Source organism: Lissotriton vulgaris, chromosome 3_2 (genome assembly GCF_964263255.1).
Source record: "Lissotriton vulgaris chromosome 3_2, aLisVul1.2, whole genome shotgun sequence".
In the NCBI taxonomy this organism is placed as follows: domain Eukaryota; kingdom Metazoa; phylum Chordata; class Amphibia; order Caudata; family Salamandridae; genus Lissotriton; species Lissotriton vulgaris.
In genome coordinates this window covers 247762963-247790226 of record NC_141690.1, presented here as the reverse complement: position 1 = coordinate 247790226, position 27264 = coordinate 247762963, and the positions used below count along the sequence as shown (strand labels likewise).

Genomic DNA, 27264 nt, shown 5'->3' with positions numbered 1-27264 from the left:
ATGGGATGACCCAGTCTATAAGGCTGAATAGCCTTAATTGGTCCTTGATAATATTATGGAATTACAGGACTTTTTTTTACGGCAGACCTGAACACCTCACAGAGATTACCCAAGTGGCACTCCTGAACTGGTTATCAGCATTGTGTTTAAATGGGCAGGACCACTGATCAATACAACATCCCACACTGTGATATGGAAGATGGTTGAAATATACATCTTAACTAACTGGGCTTAGCAAGTGGGACAACACTGGCATTACAAATCTAGGAGACGATTGGCAGGGATCACACATGAGGACCTTCAGGCACACTTTGCTCTAAACAAAAGCCAATTTTACAAATATCTTCAATTTGGACCACGCCCTCCCTAGCTACCAAACCACTCTTTCAGAGCTCCCAGATTATAACCTTTCTGGAAGCCAAAATCCTGATAGGACGATTGGGGAAGGGTGGGATATCCCAAATTCATCACACTTTTATTGTCAATGCTCCAGATACTCATAACTAAAACAGAGGAGCACGAGATGGAGTGGGTCCCTCCATAATGCAGATGAAGAGATGCTAGGATGGCCTGCCCGGGATCTGTATATCGACTGATTCAAGTGAAATATCTCCATATAACATACTCTACATCCCCAACAGCAGGACATGCCCCCACCTCGTTCTTTGGAATAGACCAAAATGCTGGCCTATCCAAGTCATCTGGAAAGCTTTAAAACTGTCAAATATTGGGAGTCAACAGAGAGAGTAATAATCAAAATTCTGGAAAAAACAATAAACCCAACACTTGCAGTGGTCCTGCTGGGGAACCTGGATGAACTTTTTGGGACCCGTGGGGAGTGTGCACTGATAGGAATAGGGGGTAACGGTTCCAGATGTGGGCACAATAGTCATCCACATGAAAAAAAGAGAGAAGAGTGGACAGTTTCCTCCTTTTTACTAGGGTTCTAGACCCACTCACAGCCCTTTCCTTCACTTTGCTGGTCCTGAAGAAGCACCAGGGATCACTCTGACCATTTAGAGGGCGCAAAACATGTCGACCGATAGTTACTGAGGCACATAACTGCTCCATCAGTAATTACATTTAGCTCTTTTTGGCATCCCTTAGCTAGTTTTAACATTTACTCACTGACTTACGTTTCCGAACCCTAGATCTCACACCCTCACTCAGCATACGGCAGTGCCAATAAAAGATCTCGGCACAAGAAACCCTTTGGGGGACCCGTAGGGCATTGTAGCGCCAGCCCGACGAGGAGTAATGCCCTATGATGAAGCATGACATCCCTCAGGATGTGTGAGGGCATCAAGAGACAAGACATGCGCTTGCCTTTAGTCTGTGGAGTTTAAACCTAGGCATTTTTCCCTCAGCTCTTCACTCTTTTTCATGTGGGCGACTACTGTGCCCACATCTGGAACAGTTACCCCCTGTTTTGCTTGAGATTATTACATGGAGCACGGGTACTGAACCACAATATTCTCCTAGTCCCCACCCCCTCTTTTTAAGCATTTAGCAAAGCGGCACAGCCGAGGGACTACTTCTTTACTTTCCTTCCCACCTATTATCTCTACGAGACACGACCACATGACTACTTCTACCATGAATGAGAAGCTGGGGCTCAGCTTTGGAGAGGATGCCGTAGGAGAAATCCTCAGAACACCCTCGCTACTTGACACAAAGGGACATATGGCGACTGTCAGCATGCAAGGGGATTGGAATTCAATCGCATCCCTCAAGAAACAGCAAGTAAAAATAGCACTGCATGGGGCCGTAATAACGGAATATCTAATGGCCAATGTGGCCTGAATGGCCTACTAGAGAGAACTGCGCCACACATTTTCTTGGATGACCTTATTTTCAGACGCGAATGGTGCCAGATCGTCTGGAAATGTACACACAATTGGCCAGTACTCATCATCAGCACGGCTAAACTCTTATCTGAAGCCCGGATTATTAAAATCAATATAGCGGAAAATGGTCTAAAAGCTGGGATCAGTATCTCTGCTTTCAAAACGCGCCTGGCTGAGATCAATTCTGAGTTGTCGGAACACCACGATTACCTCATTCAACAGAAGAGCAAGAAATTACAAAAAGTTATCAATAGGTTTGACAGAGATGAGATATATCCCTATACAAAAGAGGATTTTCAGCCCTCTGACAATGATGCATCCTCAGAGGACGGATCAACAGCATCGGATCACTCCAACCGTTTCTCCAAGAGCAACTTGAGCAACAACAGTTGGCGAAGGAACGCAAACAAACAGGAGCTTCTTCTGCCTCTCCCACCGACCATGTATGTGTACCCCACCAACCTTACCCCCCACAGGGACCAATTTGGTATCCAGCCCAGTTAAGAAAAATCAGACTGAAGTCCTTCGTCATGGCCAGCACCATCCCGGAGAGAGGATACAGGATTGAGCCCACCATCCAAGCTCAGTGTCACGACCCCAATGGTTCTCAGTGAGGTTCTCACCTTTGAGAACGCCGTCCTGAAGGAAGCAAAACAATTGAAGAAGAGGCGCACGTATGACAACCTACCTAATAAACTCAGAAGAGCCACCTCCACTCTCAAAGAGGAAGACAGCATCATCATTAAACCAGCAGACAAGGGGGGTGCCATAGGAATAATGAACATTAGCGACTTTGAGCAAGAATGCCTCCGACAACTAGACAACACGAAGTACTACAAAAAACTAGACGCTGATCCTATGGAATCCCGCCTCACTTGCATTAAGATCACAGTGAATGAAGCAATGACCGAGTGGTGGATCTCCACTCATGAAGCAGCCTTCCTTGTGAACACTACTCCCAAAATACCCTATTTTTATCTACTTCCGGAGATATACAAGGGCACTGTCCCTCCACCTGACGCCCTATTGTGTAAGGTATCGGGTCACTCCTTGAACCCCTGTGCCAGTTCAGTGATTTCTTCTAGCGTCCCTTAGTCCAGACGACTCCCGCCTACCTCAAGGACACGAGACGTCCTCAACCTCATCACTGATAGCAACACCGTCAACTTCAAGAAAATACATTTTCTGGTAACGCTAGACCTAGAAGCGTTTTACATGAAAATTCCCCAGGACTCCACCATTGCGGTTGTGGAGAACCTATTACAGGAAGCAGACATCCTCACCAATACACCTGTGGATATTATACTGGAATGCACAACCATTGCCTTGAAAAATAACTACTACATGTACATAACAAATATCTACTATCAAGTACAAGGTACTTCCATGGGGAGTACCTTTGCGCAGAGTTTGGCGGGGTTGTACAATGGCGCATTTAGAGTCCCTTAACATCTTCACTGACTCTAACCCTTTCAAGGAAAACATCCTCATGTGGAAAATGTATATCAATAATAATATAATTTTCAGGAAAGGCAGTGAAGAGAGCGGTTCCAAATTCCATGAATGGTCAACAGTCTGAACCCCTACTTGCGCTTCACGAAGACACAGTCTAGAACGAAAATTCCCTTCCTCGACTCGTTGCTATCTCTGGAAGAGGGACATCTGCATACCAGGATGTATGAAAAGGAACCTGACTGTAACAGCCTTCTCTCCTTCGACAGTCAACAGCCGAAGGCCCTGATAGAGAACCTATCATATGGCCAGATTTTGAGGATCCGGCGCAACTGTAGTTCTATCGCCGACTACGACTCAAAAGCAGCAGCCCTCACCTCTAATCTGAGAGATCGCAACTCTCCGTAACCAAATCAAAAACATCTTACGGAATTGGAGGATCATGAATTCAGATTCACTCAACATTGCGAAACAGAGATTTGCGTTTAAAAGGACAGCCAACCTGAGGGATCAGCTGATCAACACATGGCCTTGTCCACTCAGAAAACATACTGACACCACCCTGTGGAATCTACCCGTCACTGGACACTTCCCTTGCGTTACTTGCACTGCATGCGCCTCCACCAAGCACACCAAGAGACTACAACTTGGGGATTTTGTGTGGGAACAACGTTAACACAGTAATTGCAACGCAAGGAACTGTGTATACCTCATCTCATGTCCATGGTATTTTTCTACGGACGCCCTCAAAACCATAGTCATGCCCTTATCACCTCCCGCCTTGACTATGGAAATGGCTTGTACGTGGGCATACCCGCCTATGAAACCCGCAGTCTTCAGGCCATTCAAAACCAGGCTGCCCGCCTCATCCTTCGCCTTCCCAAATCTTCCCAAATCACCCCTGCACTCAAGTCCCTTCATTGGCTTCCTGTGCACCTTAGATCTTTCTTTAAATTGGCTTGTCTGGCCTTTCACGCTCACGCCCACTCAGCTCCCCTCTTTATCGGATCTCTCATTTCTCCTCACGTCCCTAGTCGCACTCTCCGTTCCTCCTCTCTCTCCCTTCTCCATGTCCCCCGCTTCCATAAATCCAGAACGGGAGGCACCCGTTTTCGGTTCTGGCCCCCCGGATCTGGAACAGTCTTCCTCTGTCCATCTGTTTTATCCCCATCTATACCCACTTCCGTAAAGCTCTTAAAACTTTTCTGTTCTCTCAGGCCTTCCCCTGTTAGTTTTCCCGAATCCCCCCTGTGAATCTGGTCAAACCCTCAGCGCCAGGAAGCCGTTTGGCCGCAGTGCGCTTACTTAAGCTCTTTTTTCATTTCATTTCATTGTGATCTTCTCTACGAGGGGAATGACCACAAGACATATCAAGCCCAGGATAAGTGAGCACGAAAGCACCATACGGTGTGGACGCACTGCCACTAGAATGTGCAATCACTTCGAGACAAAACACTCAGTTGACTATATCAAATGGATGATCCTGGAATCAAATCTGACATGGAGCACCACAGCGCTTTTAAACGGGAACAAAAGTGGGTGCACCGCCTTCAGACACACATTAGGGGTCTGAATGATGAGATTTCATGGGCAGAACTCAAATTCTAGAGGCTAGGCGCACATCCAACGCCAGGGTGACCCTGACCCTACCCCTGAGCGTCTTCATTAACCTTGAGCCTTGGGCCTGCACCCTTGAATTGAATGATATTCCATGGACAGAGCGCCATGGATTATACGCTCACACTGTACTGTGTTTTCTTCTCCACTACCTTATGACTGTCCACCCTGACGCTTAGACAGTACTACCTCCCATTCATACATCATCTCTGCTCACTATGAGTCTGATACATCCTAGGCCTTGACAGACAACCTAGGCCACCTTTGCATATACCTATACATTTCAGAAGGTATTACCAATAGGTGTAGTGGCTACAGTCTGTAGACCGGGATTACCACCCCTCCACCAATAGGGTGCTACTACACCTAATACATGGGTGCTTGCCCAGATTTCCTTAATTTTATTTTAGTTCTACTCTGACAGGCCCCTAGTCATTAGAGAGTCCTCTTCTTTGCTTACCATCTTGAGGATAAAAATAACCAGGATACGGCTAATCTTCTAGATGTATTTACGTGTCATAATCTGGAGCAAATCTTCAGGGAACCGACACATAAAGCAGGCCATACTTTGGATGGCATTTGCTCTAACCATCCCAAAATAGCACTAAGCAAAATTACACCTATCCCATGGTCTGACCACTGTGCAGTGTATTTTTCCATTACACTTAGTACTAACACTCACAGAAGGAGACTTCGGCCCCCCTCAGGAAATACCACGCCTGGAAGTCAGTTACAAGGTCTGACCTGACAGGGGCTCTTGAGGACAGTTTAACGGCTTGGACTGATGCAAACCAGGCTGCCATGGCTCTGCAAGACAGCCTTAACAGAACTGCTAATAAAGTAGCGCCGGAAAAATCATTTAAATTGCAGCAAAAAAGGGTCTCTCCCCCTGGTACTCAGCAGAATTAAAAATGGCTAAAATCAATTGTAGACAGAAAGGGCGTGCCTGGAGAGCACACAAGAAGACTTACTGTGCGGCACTTAAGGATTACAAGACTCTAATAATTCAAGCCAAAACTATCTATTACTCAAGGAAGATAAAGGACGCTGCGAATTCTGGCAGAGAACTGTTTTCTACAGTTAACGCCCTGCTTAACTGCCTACGTGACGCTAACTTTATGCCAGACCAAGCTTTTACGATGAGCTGGCCTCCTACTTTCAAGTTAAGGTACAATCTGTCTATAATGACCTGGCAATTGCAGCCAACTACACAGAGAGTATGCAAGATAGACTTCCCTGGGTGCTGCTTATAACACCTTGCCTATCTCAGTTTCCTCTACTTGATGAGAAAACGGCGGCAGATCTGCTGCACCCAACGATCCATGCCCTTCCCATGTACTGCATCTGGCGCCTACAGAGATCAGTGCTCTAGTATTGCCGGTTTTGAATCAAGCCCTGATCTCAGGAGTTTTTCCGCTAGTATGGAAAAAGGCCTGCATCCAGCCGCTACTAAAAAAGACAGCAAAAAAGACAAAGCTAGATCCCACGGATTAAAAAAAAAAAAAACTATCGCCCCCATCTCCTGCCTGCCCTTGCCATTTAAATTACGGGAGAAGCCATGAACCTGGAGCTATCATCCCATCTTGAGACTAACAACATCCTCGATAACACCCAACATGGCTTCCGTGCTAAACATTCCACGGAAACAGCACTAATAATGGCTGCAGAGGAGATAACAAAGGCCATGGACGAGGGAAGTAGAGTCACCTTGGTCCTGTTGGACCTAACTGGGGCCTTTACACCGTAAACCACGAGGTTCTCATTCAAAGGCTCAGGGACTCGGGTGTCAAGGGCATAGCGCTGGATCTCCTCACCTCCTTTTTATCAGATAGAGAAAAAGTTACCTTCTGGAATGGTTATCAATCAGAAAAATTCACCCTCCCTGGAGGAGTTCCTCAGGGATCTGAGTCGTCACCCACCTGGTTAAGCTGGTGTCATATGCAGATGACACTCAGCTGACCGTGTCAGTCTCCCATTCAGTGGAATTCAAGGCAGCCAACTTTTCCCTCCGTATGTCGAAGGTCATGCTGTGGATGAACCAGAACTTCTTAAAGCTGAATACGGGAAAAACTGAAGTGCTTGAGTTCGGCCAAAAAGCATCTATCTGGAATCAGATCTGGTGGCCCACATCAGCAGGGGCCTGTCCGGCCCTAGGGGCCAAAGTTAAGAACCTCCGTATAGTGTTCGATAAAGACATGTCCTGGAGGCCACAGATTAACCAATTGGTCTCCGCATGCTTTTTCACGCTTAACGGGCTGAGAAACATTTTGCCGTTTATCCCTTTCTGCCTCAGGAAAACTGTTATAATTGCCACTATCTTCTTCAGAATGGACTACGGCAATGCCCTCAATCTTGGAGCTGGCATTGCACAAATGGCGAAGCTGCAATCAGTTCAAAACGCAGCAGCGAGACTGCTTCTTAATATGCCTAAATATCACCCCACCTCTCGTTCATTTAGGCAGTTACATTGCTCCCAGTACAACGGCGGGTGGACTTTAAAGCATTATGCTTGGTCCACAAGGCACTGTCCACAAGATGGTGCCTCCGACCTAGTTCAAGTTCAGGAATTTGTATAGCGCACTACTCACCCAGAGGGTCTCAAAGCGCTTGAGGGAGGTGGGTGCATTATATATATCGAATAGCCAGGTTTTAAGCTGCTTTCTGAAGGAAAGGTGGTTCTGTGTAAGGCGGAGGTGAGTGGGGAGAGAATTCCAGGTTTTGGCCGCTAAGTAGGAGAAGGATCTACCTCCCATGGTGGATCTGTGGATGCGCGGAATTACGGCGAGGGCTAGATTGGATGATCGTAGTTGGCGGGTGGGTGAGTAGAGGGGCAGTCGTGTGTTGAGACATTCGGGTCCTAGGTCGTAGAGGGCCTTGTGTGCGTGGGTGAGGAGACGGAACGTTATTCTCTTGTTGACGGGGAGCCAGTGGAGTTCCTTCAGGTGACCGGAAATGTGAGCTTGACGGGGGATGTCCAGTATGAGTCTGGCTGAGGCGTTTTGGATGCGTTGGGAGTTTTTTTCTGTAGTTTGGCTGTGGTACCGGCGTAAAGGGTATTTCCATAATCCAGTCGGCTGGTGACCAGTGCGTGGGTGACTGTCTTTCTTGTTTCGATGGGGACCCATCAGAAGATTTTTTTGAGCATGCGTAGGATGTTGAAGCATGAAGATGAGACGGCATTGACTTGTCTGGTCATCGAGAGGGAGGAGTCTAGGATGAAGCCCAGGTTACGTGCGTGATCTGTAGGTATGGGAGCTGTACCAAGGGCCGGTGGCCACCAAGAGTCGTCCCAGGCAGAGGGGGATGATCCTAAGATGAGGACTTCAGTTTTGTCAGAGTTAAGTTTTAAGCGGCTGTTCTTCATCCATTCGGCTACTTCTTTCATTCCTTGTGTAGGTTGGTTTTGGCGGTGTTTGGGTCTTTGGTGAGGGAGAGGATCAGCTGAGTGTCGTCTGCGTAGGAAATGATGTTGAGGTTGTGTTGTCGCGCGATGGATGCGAGGAGACTCATGTAAACGTTGAAGAGGGTGGGGCTGAGAGATGATCCTTGTGGTACTCCTTTGATGACTTCGGTGGCCTCGGATTTGAAAGGGGGGAGGCGGACTCTCTGGGTTCTTCCAGCGAGGAACGAGATGATCCAGTCCAGAGCTTTTCCTTGTATTCCGACGTTGCTGAGGCGTTGTATGAGGGTGCTATGGCGGCGGAGAGGTCAAGTAGGATGAGGGCAACTGTTTCTCCGCTGTCCAGTAGCGTTCGGATGTCGTCTGTAGCTGCGATGAGGGTGGTTTCGGTGCTGTGTTTGGCTCGGAAGCCGGACTGTGAGGGGTCGAGGGAATTGATGGATTCGAGGAAGGCGGCGAGCTGATTATTGACGGCTTTCTCGATGACTTTGGCAGGGAATGGGAGGAGTGAGATGGGGCGGTAGTTCTTAAGTTCAGAGGGGTCTGCTGTGGGTTTCTTCAGAAGGGCGCTGAGTTCGGCATGTTTCCAGCTTTCCGGGAAAGTAGCGGAGTTGAAGGAACAGTTGATGACATCGCGGAGATGGGGTGCGATGATGAAGTCTGCTTTGTTGAAGATGTGGTGGGGACATGGGTCGGTTGGAGAACCTGAGTGGATGGAGTTCATTAGGCGGATGGTGTCATCAGCAGTGATTGGGTTCCAGGCGCAAAGGTTGTGAGAGTGCTGTTTTGGATCGGATGCGGGTGGAGCGGACTGTTCTTCGGACTGGTTTTCAAAGCTGTTATGTATGTCGGCGATTTTGTTGTGGAAGAAAGAAGATAAAGAGTCGCAGAGGTCTTGGGAGGGGGTGATGTCGTTGGTGCCGGCGGTGGGGTTGGTAAATTCTTTGACGATGTTGAATAGTTCCTTGCTGTTGTGGGCGTTGTGGTCGAGTCGATCCCTGAATGCTGATTTCTTGGTGGATCTGATCAATTGGTGGTGTTTGCGGGTGGCGTCCTTGAAGGTGGTCAGGTTGTCAGTGGTTTGTATTTTTCTCCAGGTTTTCTTGAGGGTGCGACATAGCTTCTTGGATTTCTTGAGGTCATCTTTGAACCAAGGGGCCTTATTGCTGCCTTGTTTGATCTGGTGGTTTTTCAAGGGTGCTAATTCGTCAGCGCTGTGGGTGATACAATGTGTGAGTATGGTGGCGGCTTGGTTTGGGTGCGATGAAATGGCAGGAGGGTTTTGGTTAAGCGATGTGGTGGGTTGGTCGGTCGGTGGTGATTTTGTTCCAGTTTCTTCGAGGAATAGGTTGTGGGGGGTTGTGAGTCGTGGTCTTTTGTAGCTGAAGTGGATGAAGCTGTGGTCCGTCCAATGAAGAGTTGAGGTGTGATCGAAGGAGATGTGTTTGCTGGAGGTGAAGATAGGGTCGAGCGTATGTCCGGCTAAGTGGGTGGGGGTGTCAACAAGTTGTTTGAGTCCGAGATTGGCCAGGTTTTCCAGAAGGGTGGTGGTGTTGCTGTCGGTTTTCTTTTCCAAATGGAAGTTGAGGTCTCCCAGTAGGATGTAGTTCTCGGAGGTGAGGGCATGTGGGCTGATGAAGTCAGTGATGTCTTCGTTGAATTGTGTGCGGGTTCCTGGAAGTCTGTAGATGAGGGTTCCTCTAAGTGTGGTCCTGGGGTCGGTGTGGATCTGGAAGTGAAGGTGCTCGGCGGCCGTGAGGTTGTCGTCGGAGCTGGTCGTGACTCGGATGGCGTTCTTGTGGACGATGGCGATGCATCCTCCTGTTTGGATGGTGCGGTCTTTTCGGATGATCTTGTAATTGTCCGGGATGACTATGGCGATGTCGGGAGCCGAGGAGGCGTTCATCCATGTTTCAGTAAGGAAGGCGACGTCCGGCGATGTAGTGTCGATTAGATCCCAGAGTTCAGTGGCGTGTCTGTGGTGTGGGTCCTGATACAGGTGAACTTGCAGGTGAACTTGCAGGAGTGGCAGGCGAATGGACCATGGGTGTGTCCTGGGGTAGCTGTGCAGCATTGTGGTGAGCGTCCGGGGTTGAGGGCAAAGAGGGAAGCGGCGTCGTACGTTATGCGGGTGGAATGGGAATTGTGGGAAACGGGGGGTCTGGCGCTGGGCGCGGTACAGGCGCGGACGGGCGTAGACTGGCTTACCTTCGGCGCACCTTCGGCGCGCATGGGGCGCGACCGCTGCGCGTGAACGCTGGCGCAAAAGCATTCGACATAAGTGGGTAGTGGAGGGGGAGGGGCGAGGGAGGGTCAGCTGGGAGGCGGGATCGGGTGGAGGGGCGGGCTGAAAGGCACAACAACAACAAGATGGCAGCAATCACGATAGGGAACCGGACGAGGTTGGGGTGGGTAGAGGCGCAGGCACAATCAGGCACAGGTAGAACAGAGGAGCGCAATGCGAGCCTGTTAAAGCGCTATGCTAGTACACAAGCGCTGCAATATGCTAATACTGTAGCGTACGCTCTGATAAGGCAATGCGGCAATTACAGATGGTCAGGATGGAGTGCTGTGCAAATTATATCACCAGATAATGCACAGACAATGCAACAATGGAAACAATGAAGCGCTACGATACCAGTTCAGTCAGACTTGAAAATCATGCGCTACGATGCCAGCAGGAGCCAGGGAGCGAGGGGAGCGAGGGGGGGGAGCGACCGCTACTGACTGACATCTATTCACTCTGTATCATCCAACGCGCCTTTTGAGGTCTGCTACGCAAGGTTTGGTCACTGTCTCCAAGTTCAAAAGTTAATGATGGGGAGGCAAGGGTTTTCCCATCTGGCCTCAAGGTTATGGAACTCAATCCCGTCACAACTTAGACAGATCTCCAACCAGAGGTTGTTCAGGAAGGAAATCAAGACATGGCTTTTTACACAATGATATATTGGCTAGCCCTTGCTCAGTTATCTTACAAAGCGCCAAGACGTCTCGGCAATAGTGCGCTTCAGAAATACCATAGTTCAATCAGTCTTCTGTTTTTCCTTTTCCTCCTCTTGTAGGGCCCGGGCCTTTTTACAGCCTTTCTCCACAGCGTTTCGGAATCTGCACCAATACACACCAGATATACCACTATGATGGCGCCCGCACCCTGGCTCCGATAGACTAGAACACTCCTCATGCAGATGCCACGGATGCACCACTTTAAGATGGCGCCCGCGCATGGACACCGACTTTTTCAACCACACCTTCCGGAAGACAGGAATCCCTACGAGAGTGGATCTTCACTATATCAGGCAGCCCCAATTAGCAGCCCTACAATATGCAGGCAGGCGTGAAAGGGCTAGGTGCTGACAGGGAATACAAACGACTGCACTACTTGGAAGGGCATGCGTGTGACCGCAATCGGGTTTTACAAGCTACCCCTTGTATTGGTTCGAACGGTCATTACATTCTTCTCTCTCCTTTTTCCATATATGTTTACTTGCAGCCTGTTACGGTGCGGTGGGGACACGCACTAGCCTATGGAGCAACTTATAACCTTATATTAGGTAAGACCATATGTCATGTATCTCTCTATAAGCCGCTTGTACTGGATTTTTTAACAACATGTGCCGCTTTTTGTGAGAAGGGCAATGCCATTATTCTACATCATGAGACCGCATACCCACTATGGTACACATGATTCAGCTAATTTCTTTGTTGAACTATACCAAGACCCCATTTACATATGGGTTACATATTTCTACATCCGTACTTCAGTCTATATGGTTTGTAGGTTGACTGGTGTCTACACGCCAATATGTGTCCTGACCCTACACAGGCATAACTGGAACGCTATGTATTGTGCCCACTGAATCATGTGCTCTTTGTGGGATAGTACAATGAATTAACAACATGCTGGATGTGTTTTCCAGTATATGTTGTCTGTCTTGTCTGTCTGTTCATGTGCCTAATCATATGATTACGCCACTGGGATGAGATGCTATCTACCATCTCACCACAGAGAGGATAACATTAACTCATACCTTGTGTTTTTGTTCTTTTACTTTTTCCTTGTTTATTCCTAGGTTGTTTACTCTTAGGTTGCAACAGGAGCTGTCATTTAGTTAGCTAAAAGCCACTTGGTAATTTTACACACGGGTGGACCGTTTCTTTCTTTTTTGCTTGGGGTCTAGACCCACTCACCGTTCTTTCACTCACTTAGCTGGTCCTGAAGAAGCGCTAGGGATCATTCTGACCATTTAGAGGGTGTGAAACATGTCGACTAAGAGCTACTGAGCCACATAACTCCTCCATCAGTAACACACAACCTACAGGTTTTTTAACTTGGCAGGGGAGCCCATGCATTAAATGTAGCTCTTTTTTGGCATCCCTTAACTAGTTTTAACATTCACTCACTCACTGACCTTTCCGAACCCTAGATCTCACACCCTCTCTCTTCATACGGCATTAACAATAAAAGATCTCCGCTCAAGCGACCCTTCTGGGAACCCATAGGGCATTGCAGCACCTGTAATCCTAGTTCTCTCTTCGGGGAATTTCCATTGAAATCATAAGCACTGAAAAGTCCTGCCAGAGTGCAGGGACCCCAGAGATGCTCTTTCATAGTCACATCCACTTGGCCTTACTTCGGAAAGGCAAGGAGACATGTGACAAAAAAAACTCTGCAGCCTTAAAAGAGGCTATATGGGTAATCTTAATGCATTACTTTAAAACCCTAGAAGAAAAATGGTTAAACCCTTAAAAGCTACTTCAGTGAAATGAAAAATGACCTTTTAAAAAGCAAAATTAATCATAAACACTTTCTGCTTCTTGTTTAAGTAAAAGATAATATAAAATACAAGTATGTGGCTGTAGGCTGCAGCACTGGAAACAATGAGAATAGGACACTACACCTTGAGGGGCCCCTGTCTTCCAGTGTCCCAACATGCCCTGCAGGTGGCAGTTCTTTTTTCTGGCTCCTGCTGACTGGGATCCTGGAGCAGAGCTCTGCCTTGTTTTTTTCCTCAACTGTTTTCATCTCCATCTTTTTAAAGATGATTCACTCGACGTCCTTTAGGGAGTACAGTATTTTTATTTTTCGTAAAATGCTGCTTCTTTTGCAAATTGCCAAGAGTGAGGCAAACAAATGGCAATAACAGACCAGCAGAGGATCTGTATCTTATGTTTGCCACACTTGCATGACCCAAATTGGGTAACCACTGCAAGACCCTCTCCAGGTGCACTTTGAGGGGGAGAGAGAAAGAGAAGATACGCCTCCATGGTCAAATAGAGCACCGCAGAAGACAAGATTTCTTGGCCAAAGAGACTTCAGAAGGTTGAGGAGAGACTGCTCTCTCTACCAGTGCCTATATGTCACACTCCAAAAGGAGAAAATCTTATGAAAAACAATATTTCCATTTGACGCCGAGGACATCAACTTCAAGAAGAGATAGAGCACCTACTTCTTCAGCCTCAATGCCCATATACTCTTACATTAGGAACTAGGGAGGGATTCCGTGCCAGTCGCCAGGATCTCCAAGATCTAAGAACAGACCAAATGTTGAAGTAGCAGCAACATAGTCTATTCCAGGAAGAGGCAAAGAGCAGCAAGCTGCAGGGGTGCCTGGAGTAGTGTGCCTCCAAATTATTCTTGTACCTTGAAAGGGGCGGGTGGCTTTTGGTTCTTTAAAGCATAACTTTGACAGGGACCGTTGCAGAATAGATGGAACAATCTAGATGAAGGGAAAGGATAAAAAGCAAACTGATCGAAAACCTCCAAGATAATGAAGCTACATTGTGTATAACTGGATCACTATGCAAGAAAAGCAGGTTCTATTCGGACATCAACGTGTGAAAAAAAGAAATCTTGTAGGCATACATAAATGCGTTTTGCCATGCATGATATAAATGGTACTGAATAACTATAAAAAGTTAAAAAAGTAGTTTCCAGTTCGACAACTAAGAGTAATATTTATAGAATCAAGGCTGTAAAGAAGTGCCTATTTCTGTATGGTCAGCAGCAAGTTTTTGGACTGATGCTGCTAGTTTTTCGACTCTGAGTCCACTGAGGACTGCTAACTAGACCGCTGTGCCTGGGCTCGAACTCTAAAGTGCACATCAAATTAGCTCTTCCCAATTGGGTACAGGTTCTGTAGGTTAGACTAGTCATCGAAGGAACTGCAGCACTGGACGGGATACCCTGGGGGTGCCAAGGTATAATATGGCTCCTAGTCTGCCACTGCAGACTAGAAATGCAGATTATAAATTGACAAATCGACCTTCCTATTTAAAGCAATTACTAAGTCAAGTCCTCCCTTTTAATAAATGTAAGTCAATCTTAAGGTAAGCGTAGAGAGCCCTAAAGCAGGGTGCTGTCAATTGTGAAATGGAACATGTGTTTTCCAATGCTTCAAAAGCAAAAATCCACGATTGTCATTTTTACTATGGAAAAGGCCACTAGCCCCACTGGCGAAGGGCACATGCTGCCAGAGCAGCTCGGCTAACTTCTGATGAGGACTAGTAAAGGTGATACTGTAAGGTATAAAATAACACATTACCTTAGGCCTGACGTGATGCCAAAGTCCAGATTAATTTAACTTGTTGCAGTGTGCAACTTTTACAAAGTCGTCACTTTGTTGCCCTAAATCCCCTGTGCATGCCCACGAGTGCACACAGGGTCTGTCTCTGAGACAGCTTTCTGCCCTCCTAGAGAGATGTGCAAATGACTTGCAGGACAATAACAGCCTGTACGGAAGAGAGGTTTAACCTCTCCCTGGCAGGAAGCCACATGGGTGTTGGCTCAAAAGGTGAGCGTTAAAGGATAAGCCACATTTGAAGAGCAAAAGGGAACCACCTGGGAAAGGGACTGCCCTATTGTTTAGGTAAACAGACTAGCACTCAAGCAGGAGAGGGGAAACCAGTTGCCAAAACTGGTTTTCGGGGGCACCAGGAGAGGGGTCCTGCTATTTTGAGAGTTGGAAGAATGGCGCATCCTGGAATAGCCAGATGCCACACTTTACTGGAAGAGGTCATCAGGAGGAAAATAACCTGGTAGCCCTTTGGCCACTAACAACATCCTTCCCGGAGAGCATTTTTTGAGCATACAAAGGAACCCAGAACTCAGACCTCATTGGGCTGAAGAAAAGGACTGAAGGTGGACTGCAATGCTGCACCAAGGACCCAGCGAAGAGAGGCTGCACAAACGTGAATTGCACAGGTTGAACCTGTTTGTTAGCAGAGAAGAGACTGTGGCTGCTGTGCCCTGCTCATGGAGACGTCGTTTGACAGGCCCAGCCAAAGTAAGTGACTTCAAAGGTCAGTTAGCTAACCTGTTTTCAGTACAGGGCCACAACAGCTGAAGAAGCCAGCTAGAGCATGTTGGTAGCTCAGATCTTTGCATCACTGCCACTTGCAAATGTGCAGCACCAGAGAGCAGTACACAAAGAAGTTGCATCAGTCTGCTGGACCCAGAAGAGACATGGGAGTGCAGCTCGATCACCCAGAAAAGGATTTGGCTGTAAACGTGGTCTCGTGCGACTGGACTTTTACCAAGGCCAACCCCAAGAAAGTCTCACCCTGTCCAGGGCCTGAGGAACAGCCGCAGGAAGAGCCCCACTGCATCGCATCCACAACATCCTTGAGCATCTTAAGCATCCGGTATCGCTTGCATCAGGACCACTTCCATAGGAGTCTATGGCAAAAAGACAAAAGTGCATGGAACTCGCTGAAGACTCCATCCTCCTTTGAGGTAACTCTTTCTGTGGACCTTGTTGGCCCTCTTGACTGGCTTGGATGCCTAAAGTAATTGGAAGTAACTGCATTGATACTTAGCAACGTTTTTTCCTGAAAAAGTTTCTGTCAAAATTGTTGTATCTGCCAATGATTGTTCGCAATTAAGGGAAAGGGTGCATATTTACTACACCCTGTAAAATAATGTATCTCCAGAACCCTCTGGTAGATCTTTTCCATTTTGGTATCGAAAAATAGAGTATTTTTCGAAATTTGTGTCGGAGTTTGTTAGAAATGGCGATTTCCAGTTGGCTGAGGCTTGTGCCAAAGCCAGGCAGAAACCACCATTCTAGTCAAGGCAAGGGAGTTACATGCCAAAGATAACCCCTGCTCACCCTCTAGGTAATGTGACACGAGCAGTAAGGCTTATCCCGGAGGCAATGTAAGTTAAGTATTTGCGCACGCACCCACCAGCAACAACATCCCAGGCCCCCCACAAAAGGAACTCCACAGAATGTTATATATAAAAATAGCCTTTGTATTATACCAAACACATTAGATAGGAAACACACACTTTACAATGTGTCCTAGGCACGGGCAGAATTTACAGGGGATTATGTACATGGACAGGGCCACGTGGGCCACTGACAGGAATTACACTTGGTAGAAATTAGCACTTAGAACATAAGATAATTGTAGCACCAAAGAACAAGTGTAGCACACAACCAATAACCACTGGTAAAAAGTATGTACCACCTACGCATGAAAACACATTCAGAGGTATGAAACATGATGCATAAGAACACATTCAGCGGTGTAGGCAAGACATATGACACATAAAAACACATTCAGCGGTGTAGGTAAGACACATGATGCCTAAAAACACATTCAGAGGTGTAGGTAAGAAACATGATGCATTTAAATCATATTAGGGTCCAGGTTGCGCCACTGCGCCAAAACCTAAATGTAGCAGCTGCCCACTACTTGCTGGGCAGCTGAGGGACAGCAGCAAGGGGCCTAAACGCTGCAGCTGGCACTAAGTGCTGCGCAACTGGGGAAGGCCAAGGTAGGGGTGAAGGAGTGCGCCTCACTCCTGAGTCACATAGAGCAAGTCCCTAGAAAGAAAACCTAAACGGCGCAGCTGCTTACTACTTGCTGTGCAGCTGTGAACCAGCCAAAACCGCGACAGGGGCCCTCACTGGCCCTACAGAACATTGCGTCCAAAACGTTGGAGCCATCTAGGCTCTGGAAAACCATGCGCAGAACGGTGGAGCCCTCTAGGCTCTGAATAAAAATGTGCCCTGGGTTGGAGCCATCAAGGCTCAAGGGACACTGGGGCCCCGTTGGAGCCTCGTGGGCTCTGGGTGAACAACTGGGGGCCTCAGGAGCCTGGTGGGCTCGACCAATAATGCCGCCTGGAGCCTCGTGGCTCTAAACAAATATACGGCCAAACTGGCGGAGCGGCCCGTTGTCAACCGGGGCCGCTCTACCCTCAAAAATGCCCCGGAATCGTTTAAGTCCCACTCGGGGGACTCAAAATATCAAAAATGCCCAGGAGCCTCTCGTGGGCTCTAAAGAAATGGGGCCGGACGTTGGAGCGGCCAGCTGAGCACCCGGGGCCGTTCTGACAACATTATCCACCCCCCCACCCCCCCCATTCCCCCCAGCCGTCTAAGCTTACCGGCTCACTCGGGGGTCACGGGGCGGCTCCTCTCTTGTCAGGCGCCATCGCGGGGCTCTCACTTAAGCCTGGGAGCCCCGCAGTGCAGCTCACGGCCGCAACTTTACCCGGTCCCCCATCTCGGGACCGGGACTTCGCCGATGGAGCTCGCAAGGCTGCGGACTCCTCTGCTACTCCTTGCTGGCGGCCCCGGGGCTCTCCTCCGCTCACGGGAGCCCCGGGCGGGCTTGCCACCTTCTCTCTTCTCTTTGGGGCTCGAGGAGGCGGGGTGAGCTCTCAACTTCCTCTTCTGGCCGCACTTCCTGGTTGCCATGTCACTTCCATCCGGCAGCCCCGCCCACAGTCAGGCGGACGGCGGCAGCATCCTTTGGGGCAGAATTTGAGGGGTAGGCTCCCTCGTAGGAAAAATAAACAGCGGGGTGAGCACCCGCTTAGTCACTGGCATAAAAACGGGGTGGGCACCCGTACCTGAATAATTAAATTAACGGGGTGGCACCTGTAGGCAACCACGAATGAACAAATGCAGGGTAGGTTCCTGCTCGAGTAGAACACACAATCCACGGGCACAATGCAGGGTAGGCACCTGCGCACCACGTACAGGACACTTTAAAACAAAGCGCTTCCCAGGCGCTAAAGCAGATAGAAACCCTGGCCCAACATAGCAACTGAGGCAAAAGGGGTTTCAGCCAGTCTTGGGCATAAAGAAATGGAGCAACCAGCTCCTCAGCACAGGGAAGTCCTCCAGTCCCCCAGGCAAGGAAGAGGGGTTCCAGCACTAAGTCCATCAGCAATCCAGGGGCTGAGCAGGGCCCAGGGAAGCAAGCCTTCCCCTGGGCCCCAGCAGCAGCACGCCCCTGGTAGATTCTAGTCAGGAAAAACAAGAACATTGAACATGAGGTCGCAGCCTCATTTTATACACAAAATCCCTTTGTCTCTAGGGTGCAGGTTGGGGGAAAAACCCAGAGGCAGCTGGTTTTGGAGCACTTTGTTTTGCTCAGCCCCTCTTCCCATTCACTTGCCAGGCTAGGGTCATCAGTCGCACCACAGAAGGCGGAGCCAGAATTGTGTGGGCAAAGCCCAGGCCTATTCAGGTCCCAGGTGCACTGCTCCCTCACATCAGTCATGCAGATCTCTCCACTCACCACCGGGGCAGACCCATCCTGACTCCTGGAGCCAGGCTCACCTGCCAGCTCCAGCCAATCACAAGCCAGACAGCCAATTCACATAAACTACACAGACAGGCCAACTTCTAGAAGTGACACTTCCACACTAGACAATGCCGCACACATCATCGTGCAGCATTTAATCAAACGAGTCCGCACATACCAAACTCGCACCTGCACTCCCCACGCTTCAGGAACTACCATACATTCCCCATGTATTCCTATGGGAGGGCAGGCCAACCTGACCACACGCACGCACTTTACCCTGGCACACAGTGGTAAAGTGTGCAGAAACCATAAATCACTAACATCAAGTAATGTAATGTAATGTAAATGTAAATTGATACTTGTATAGCGCACTACTCACCCGCAAGGGTCTCAAGGCGCTTGTACGAATACCGCTGTGGAACCCATCATGGCTTTCCCTGTGAGGCATCCACTCCTGGGCACCCCCAAGGTGGAGGCCAGGCATCCTTAGCGTTGTGGGGGCCGTTGTGGAGATTAAGCAAGCTATTGCCCAGAGTTGCAGAGTGGGACTCCATGATTGGAATAGGCACCGAGGCGAGAATTATCAGGTCCGTGGAATTTTTTTGAGCCCAAGACCCGCCGAGGGGGGGAATTGAACCCTGGTCCCGGGCTAGACCTCTACATCAGGGTCTGCCGCTCTAATCATTGAGCCACACTTCTCCAAGTCACATATCAAAAAGCAAAAAGCTTAGGGGGTGAACCTGCCAGAAGGGCCAAGTCCAACAGAGTTCTTAAGTGTCTTGTGTATTTCTTCTTCCTTTGTTTTGGAGCTGTTTAAATGCTGAACACTTTTTCCTTTGTGTAGGCCTTACTGCTCAGGTACAGTGGTGTCTACGGTTGAGATAGAAGGATTAACAAACTAAACTTACTGGTCCTACAGGAGTTGGTAAGTGCATTACATGGTTTATTCACACAACCACACCATATAATACACCCCATTTCCTAACAAAGGCTGCTCTCAAAACCTCCTTTAGATAAAATGTACATAAAAAGATTTTTTTTTTTAAAGTTACCAGAATGTGGAAAAATGTCCTGCATAAGAATGCCTACTACGAAATTTGAATTCCTGACCCAATCAAGTTCTTTTTTCTTTTGCTCAAGGGGACTACTCTTCAGGACGAATGAGCGACTAAAACATTACGCAAAAGAGATAGCTAATGCTATCCTGATCCGTACCAATGAATAAAAACAAAGCTGAGAAGAGTCAAAATGTTTTTCTGTCTCTCATGACCATATTCAATTTTTCCAATACATTTGATGGAACAAAAAAAGTGAAAACAACATTTGTTCAGGTAGGAATAAAGTACTAAGACGTTGTCCAAAAAAATGAAATTTTTTAATTGAAAGCGGTGTTATTACTTCATATTCACAGGATGTATGTCATTACAACGCATGCTTTTACAACGCATGCCATTACGACGCAACTTTTACAACGCAAGTCGTTACAACGACTTGCGTTGGGGGGCACTGGATAGTGAATAGTTTAATTTACTATTCCAACTCCAGTCCCCATGGATAGCAGGGAAGGTGTTGGATAGTAATTAAACTATTCCCTATCCTAGAGCGCCCTCCAGCGCAATTCGTTGTAATGACTTGCGTTGTAAAAGTTGCGTCGTAATGGTAGTGCGTTGTAAAGGATGTTTCCCATATTCACAACACATGAAATGTAAAGTACTCACGGATACCTGCATATTCTGTAGCTGTTTCAGAAAAAATGACACTTTCTTTGGAGTTGTGAGTGAAGCCAGTGCAGCATTATGAGTCCGACAAGCCAGCTTAGAGTTATCATAATTATCTTTTGTTGAAGTGATCTTCAAGCAGGTGCTCCCAACTAAATTCCAGTTAGCGCCACATATATTATCTGGAGAATAAAAAATGCCAAATGGACTGAATAAGTAACATTTGAAGAGAACAATGTGTCCTATGCATACTAAAAGAATCTGCATTGAACCATACACATTAGAAATCAGACCACTGGTAGAGGGTAAATGCTGACTAGATATTTTTCAACTTAAAACTTGATTTATAAAGTGAAAAACTTATGCAGAAAACAGGACTTCAAAGCAAGTGCAGGGAAAGCAGCAACTCATACGGAAGAAAGGTGCCAAGAATAACTTATTTTGTCAAAAGCCTTGTTTTAAGTTTCATAGTAAACTTAGCTCTGTTAGATTCAGATCGAAGAGAAGGGGAATAGACTTTCAAAGTCTGGCCCATGCAACCGCTGCAGAGCCTCCTCCTAGCCAAATGGTACTCTACAGACATGTCAGCCAGGACAGGTTCACTTGTGGAGTCTAGAACAACCATGTTAATTCAGTCTGAATGCAAAGGGTGTGAATCTACCTTATTGACTCCCTATTACTAAATGTTAGCATACCAGCAGGAAGTATATTAAAATTTCCAAAATGAGCAGCACTCCATTAAATCCATACTAATATAATAAAGAGAGCCCAAACCTTTGAGGCGGGTAATCTCAGAAACCACAGCACCAATCACAACACCCAATACAGCGTTGGAAAGGGCAGTTGCAGCAGAAGGACATAGGCTATGCAGACGCCCACCATATACATTTAAAAGGTAAAGAACCATGCCAGCAAAGTAGTCCCTTGTGGGCGTGTCTGTGTTGTGCTGGGGGCGTGACAAACGCTGGGGGCGTGTGGTACGTTCCGCCGTTCATGCCATGTCTCATATTGTGTGCTAATCCCACCCTGCTCCCTTTAAATACCCATGCACCCCATAACCATAACCCACCCTTACTCCTTAAAATACCCCAACACCCTTAAACACTAACCTTAAACTAATGTGTTTTATCTAGGAACCCGATCAATATTGTGACCTCATGCCCGTATACGGCTATAATCAATACATATCCCTATAATGGCATAATAATCAGAGCCATACTTCAGTAACTCGCCTCTGCAGTCCATGACACAGCAGAAGCCACTTCCTTAGATTCCTAGAGAGCACATCGAGTTCTTTCGACATACCAAACCCCCAGCAACCTGGGAAAGCCCCGCTTGCTTTGTTTTGATTAGTAATAGAACTCCTGCGAGCACTGTAAGAACGACCAGTTCTCAGTGACATCTTTTTGACGTCTTATGTCCAAAAACTTACGTCAAACTCGGCACCTTTCAGGTATAAATATACCAACGTTGCCTTAAGCAAAACACACAGTGATGGTGAATACTGGAGCAGAACAGCTGTCCCCTTGCAGAGAGCCCAGCAGATGCGAGAAGCCCATGGACGCTGCCCCTCCTTTTTGACGCGCTGAGAAAGACGCTGTCTATTCTCCTGCCGAGAAAATCCAGCTCCGGCGTTTCCAGCCTACCCTTGCGGGTGACTGAGATATCGGGTCCTGAGAGGGAGATACCAGACCTCCTACAATCTATTCCAGAGGAACGGTGCTGACTAAACCCTTAGAGAGAATTCTTGAATCAAACTCTTGGCAAAACCAACTTAACTTAAACTGCTACTTACTTACTCCCTCCCACGTATTAGGCTTAGGTCAGGTACACCAGGGTAGGCGTAGTTAGAAGCACCAGTTGAGGTCGTTAGCCAATGTATATATGAATGTATATATTTTATTCATTTTAACTATCTTATGGCTAAGAAACCATATCAATGCTTTTACAGTATTATTTCGTAATACTCCTTTTACTGTACGCACTTTTCATTATAACAAGTCTTGCAATTGTGGCAATTCATTTCTCTTGCATGAGAAGGAAGACTGCTCAATAAATAATATCTTTTATTGAAAACGCCCGTCTCTCTTCTCTGCACTCTGGTGAAACTAAGAACGCACGTCTGACTGAGTGAAATAGCGGTCTATTGTTTCACATGACTCTAGAGATTGACACTTATTCTGGGGAGCAGAGTTGTCATGTTTATGCGGTTGTCGGAAGCTGAATCTCTTCTTGTCTGAGCCAGGGAAGCTGATCACTTCCTATTCAGTCAAGAAAGTTTCCAGTGACCTCTGAGCTAGCTGGCGCAAACCTATATTAAGTCTAACAACGTCAGTAGAGACCTAGAAGACCTCAGTCGTACGTCTACACTGCTGTTTATGTTATTCCAATGCGCAGGGCCTATAGGGAAAATAGGAACTGCACTACACCGCCCTTCATGCCATGTCTAATATTGTGTGCTAATCCCACCCTGCTCCCTTTAAATACCCCTGCACCCCATAACCATAACCCACCCTTATTCCTTAAAATACCCCAACACCCTTAAACAATAACCCATCTTAACCCTATAAATATACCCTGGACCCCAAAACCCAAATCTATCCCTAAACCCTAAAAATACCCCTGTACACCAAAACCCAAACCTAGCCCTGAACCCTAAAATACCCCTGTACCCCAAAACCCAAACCTACCCCTGAACCCTAAAATACCACTGTACCCCAAAACCCAAACCTAGCCCTGAACCCTTAAAACCCCTGTACCCCAAAACCCAAACCTAGCCCTGAACCCTAAAAAGTACCCCTGTACCCCAAAACCCAAACCTAGCCCGGATCCCTAAAAATAACCCTGTACCCCAAAACCCAAACCAAGCCCTGAACACTAAAAATAACCCTGTACCCCAAATCCCAAAACTATATCTGAACCCTTAAAATACCCAAACACCCCAAAACATATACCTCAGTACCCCAAAACATATACCCCTATACCCATACTAACCTTATCCAAACAGTAAAAAAAACATGCTTTTACCATTGATGCATTTACAACGAATTTCGTTGTAAATGTATGCGTGGTAAAAGCATATAAAATGTAATGCCATGCATTATAATGGCATAGCAGAGTCCGAATAGTTTCTTACCTGTCGGTGTAGTTTTGCAGCTTGAAGATCTTTCTGGATTCACTATGCTGTGCATTATTCCGCGATCTGGTGGTTGGGTCCGGATTCGTAGTCTTTTTTCTCTTTTTTTTTTTTTTTTTGTAGCCCAGGTGGGCGTCGACGTCCCACCATTTGGTGCACCTTCGTGACGTCGGCACGCTTCCTGCGGAAGCTCCCACCCTTGGGCGCCATCTTCGGATTCTTTTTTCTTTTCTCCTTTGTGGTGAATCCATGGCTATGTCTATTAAACTTTCCTTCAACGTAAACTTCTTCACGTATATTTGTTTTGTTAAACGTTCCTATCTTACTCTATGTCCTTCCACCTTCTCCAGCCTCATCTTTCTGGCGTAGGTGGGTGGGTTCGCTAGTGAATCCAGAAAGATCTTCAGGCTGCAAAACTACACCGACAGGTAAGAAACTATTTGTTTTGCAGCGTGAATCTTTCTGGATTCACTATGCTGTGCATAGATTTCGTAGCGGTTTTGTCACTCATGTGGCGGCTGGGTGGAAGATGAGCGTTGGTTGTTAAAGATATGTTGAAGCACTCTTTGGCCCACTTGTGCGTCCTTGTTCATCTGCACATCTATGCAATAGTGTTTAGTGAAAGTGTGCACTGAAGCCCATGTTGCCGCCAGGCATATGTCTTGGATGGGCGTGTTTGCCAGGAAGGCGATCGTTGCCCCTTCCCTTTCTTTCTGTTGAGTGGGCTCGTGGCCCCTCCGTGAGCTCTTCACCAGCTTGCATGTGGCAGAGCTGTATTGTTTTGGCAATCCATCTTGCTATGGTGTTCTTAGTCACTGGTCTACCCAGGAGGCTCCTTGCGAAGGACACATAGAATCGTTTCGTCTTCCTGTGTTCTTTCGTCCTTCCTATATAGTGCATTACTGCCCGCCTTGCGTCCAGAGTGTGGAGCGCCCTCTCCGCGTTTGACGTGGGTTTCTGGAAGAAGCTAGGTATCTGGATACTTTGGTTCATGTGGAATTTAGATACTACCTTGGGCATGAAATGCGGGTCTGTCCTCATCACGACCCGGTCACTGTGTATTTGTATGTACGGTTCTTGCAGCGTCAAAGCTTGTAGCTCGCTCACTCTGCGTAGCGATGTTATTGCTACTAGAAAGGCTGTCTTCATTGTGAGCATTTGTAGTGACGCTTTATGGATGGGTTCAAACTGTGGCTTCATGAGTTCCGTCAGTACCACGTTCAAGTTCCATGCCGGCGGCGGCATCCTCTTGGGTGGCGCAATTCTCTTTGCTCCTTCCAAGAACCTTTTAACTACTCTGGAAGTGAAGAAACTTCTTCCTGTTTCACCTCTTGTGTATGCCACAATCGCTGCCAGGTGAACTCTCAGCGAGGACGAGCTTAGTTTAGCTTTGATCAGGTGCGTGAGGTATTTAAGTACTGTAGACTCTCTAATCAGTTTTCTCTCCAGGTTTTTCCTATGGCACCACTGCGTGAACCTCTTCCATTTCTCCCCATAGCACTTCCGCGTGCTGGGTCTCCTTGCTTCTCTCAGCACCCGAAGTGTGCTCTCTGGTAGTTTTAGATGTGCGAACTCTAAGTCCTCAGGAGCCACGCTGACAGGCTGAGGCTTTCTGGTTCTGGGTGTAGAACTTGTCCCCCTTCCATGGAGAGAAGGTCTCTTCTTTTTGGGAACTTGTGTGCTCTGCCCTGCGACATCTCCATAATCTGAGAGTACCAAGTCTGCCTCGCCCATTGGGGAGCCACCAGGATGAGGGTCATGTTGCTAGACCTGCACTTGTTCAGGACTCTGGGGATCAGTGGCGTCGGTGGAAAAGCGTAGGCAAATTTCTTTGACCAGCTTATCCATAGGGCATTCCCATGGGACATTGGTTCCTGTTCCCTCGATGCAAAGTGTTGGCATTTTGCATTCTGGCGTGTTGCAAACAGGTCTATTGTTGGTGTGCCCCACCTCCTGAACAGGTTCTCTGTCTCCTGGTTGTTCAGTTCCCATTCGTGGGACACCGATGCTTGCCTGCTGAGCCAATTCCGCTTCCACATTGTCCTTCCCTGGCAGTTGTATGGCAAGCAGGTCTATCCTGAGTGGGATCGCCCATCTCCATATTTCTTGAGCCAAGCTCGACAGAGGGAATGACTGAGTCCCCCCTTGCTTGTTGATGTAAAACATCGTTGTGGTGTTGTCTGTCTGTATCATCACCCTTTTGTTGTAAAGGTGCCTTTGGAAGGCCTTGAGGGCCAGCAACACCGTTTTCAGTTCCAGGTAGTTGATGTGCTTGCCTGCATCTCCTGGGTTCCACAGACCCCTCACTCTGAGCCTGTTCATGTGTGCACCCCATCCTTTCTGGGATGCGTCTGTGGTGATGGTCACAGTTGGGTCCGGTGGCGTTAGAGGTTTCCCCATCGTTATATTCTCCTTCGTCCACCATTTCATCTCCTCCTGCACATTGTGCGTAACAACCACTAGATCTTCCCAACTTCCTTCTGCTTGTGACCATTGCTGTTGCAGCCACTCCTGTAGTGGTCTCATCTTTAGCCGAACATTGGGGACCAGGTGGATGCATGACGCCATCATCCCCAAGATCTTGCTCACCGTCCTCAATGTCAGAACTTGCCCCTTCTTGTAGTGACGTTTCTCCCTCAGCAGGCTGAGTGTTCTCTTCTCGCTGGGTGTCACTCTGCATTCGACCGTGTTGACCAGGGCTCCCAGGAATATTTTCACTTGTTCTGGGTCCATGGAGCACTTTCTCCAGTGGATGGAGAAGCCCAAGTTTGTGAGCGTTCTTGTGACCTGTTCTGCGTGAGCTTTGCACCTCGTGTAAGAGCTTGCTTTCACGAGCCAGTCGTCCAGGTAGGGGTACACATGTATACCCTCCCTTCGTAGGTGTGCGGCCACCGCCGCGAGGCATTTGGTAAAGACCCTTGGCGCTGACTTGAGTCCGAAAGCAAGGGTTTTGAACTGGTAGTGGTCTTTGTTCACCTTGAATCTTAGCATGTGTTTGTGTTTCCTGTTCATGGGGATGTGCAGGTATGCGTCTTTTAGGTCTATCGTGGACAAGTAGTCCCCGGGCCTTATTTGTGGGATGACCTCTTGGAGGGATGTCATCTTGAACTTTTGAGTTTTTACGAAGGTGTTCAGGAACCGTAGGTCCAGAATGGGTCTTAGGCTTTCGTCCGCCTTTGGTACTAGGAAGTAGTTTGAGTACACCCCCTTGTTCCGTTCTTTGTGCGGGACTTTTTCTATGGCCTCTTTGAGGAGCAGTTCTTGAGCTTCCTCTTGGAGCAAATGCAGTTCTTTGCCCTTGTGACCCCTTCTCTTTGGCTTTCTGCTTGGTGGATATCTTTCCAGCTCTTTGCAGTATCCGTGCTGTATAATGTTTAGTATCCACTTGTCTGTGGTTATTTTTCTCCACTCGTGTAGAAAAAATCTCAACCTTCCCCCTACTGGTGTTGTGTGTTCTCTTGAGCCGTGTCCGTGTGAGCCTCCCCTTAGCTGTTGGTGCTCTCCCCCCTGAGTCCTTGGGTGGTTGAGCGCCTCCTTCCTCCTGGAGTC

At 47.7% G+C, this 27264-nt stretch overlaps 1 protein-coding gene across 1 annotated transcript in view; it reads right to left on the bottom strand.

Annotated features, from left to right (window-relative positions):
- ATRN (attractin) overlaps positions 1-27264 on the bottom strand; it is a 960574-nt gene that overhangs the window by 598903 nt on the left and 334407 nt on the right. The window contains exon 15 of the mRNA XM_086964304.1: positions 20586-20761. Coding sequence (XP_086820430.1) covers positions 20586-20761 — 176 coding nt within the window. The remainder of the gene's footprint in view (positions 1-20585; positions 20762-27264) is intronic.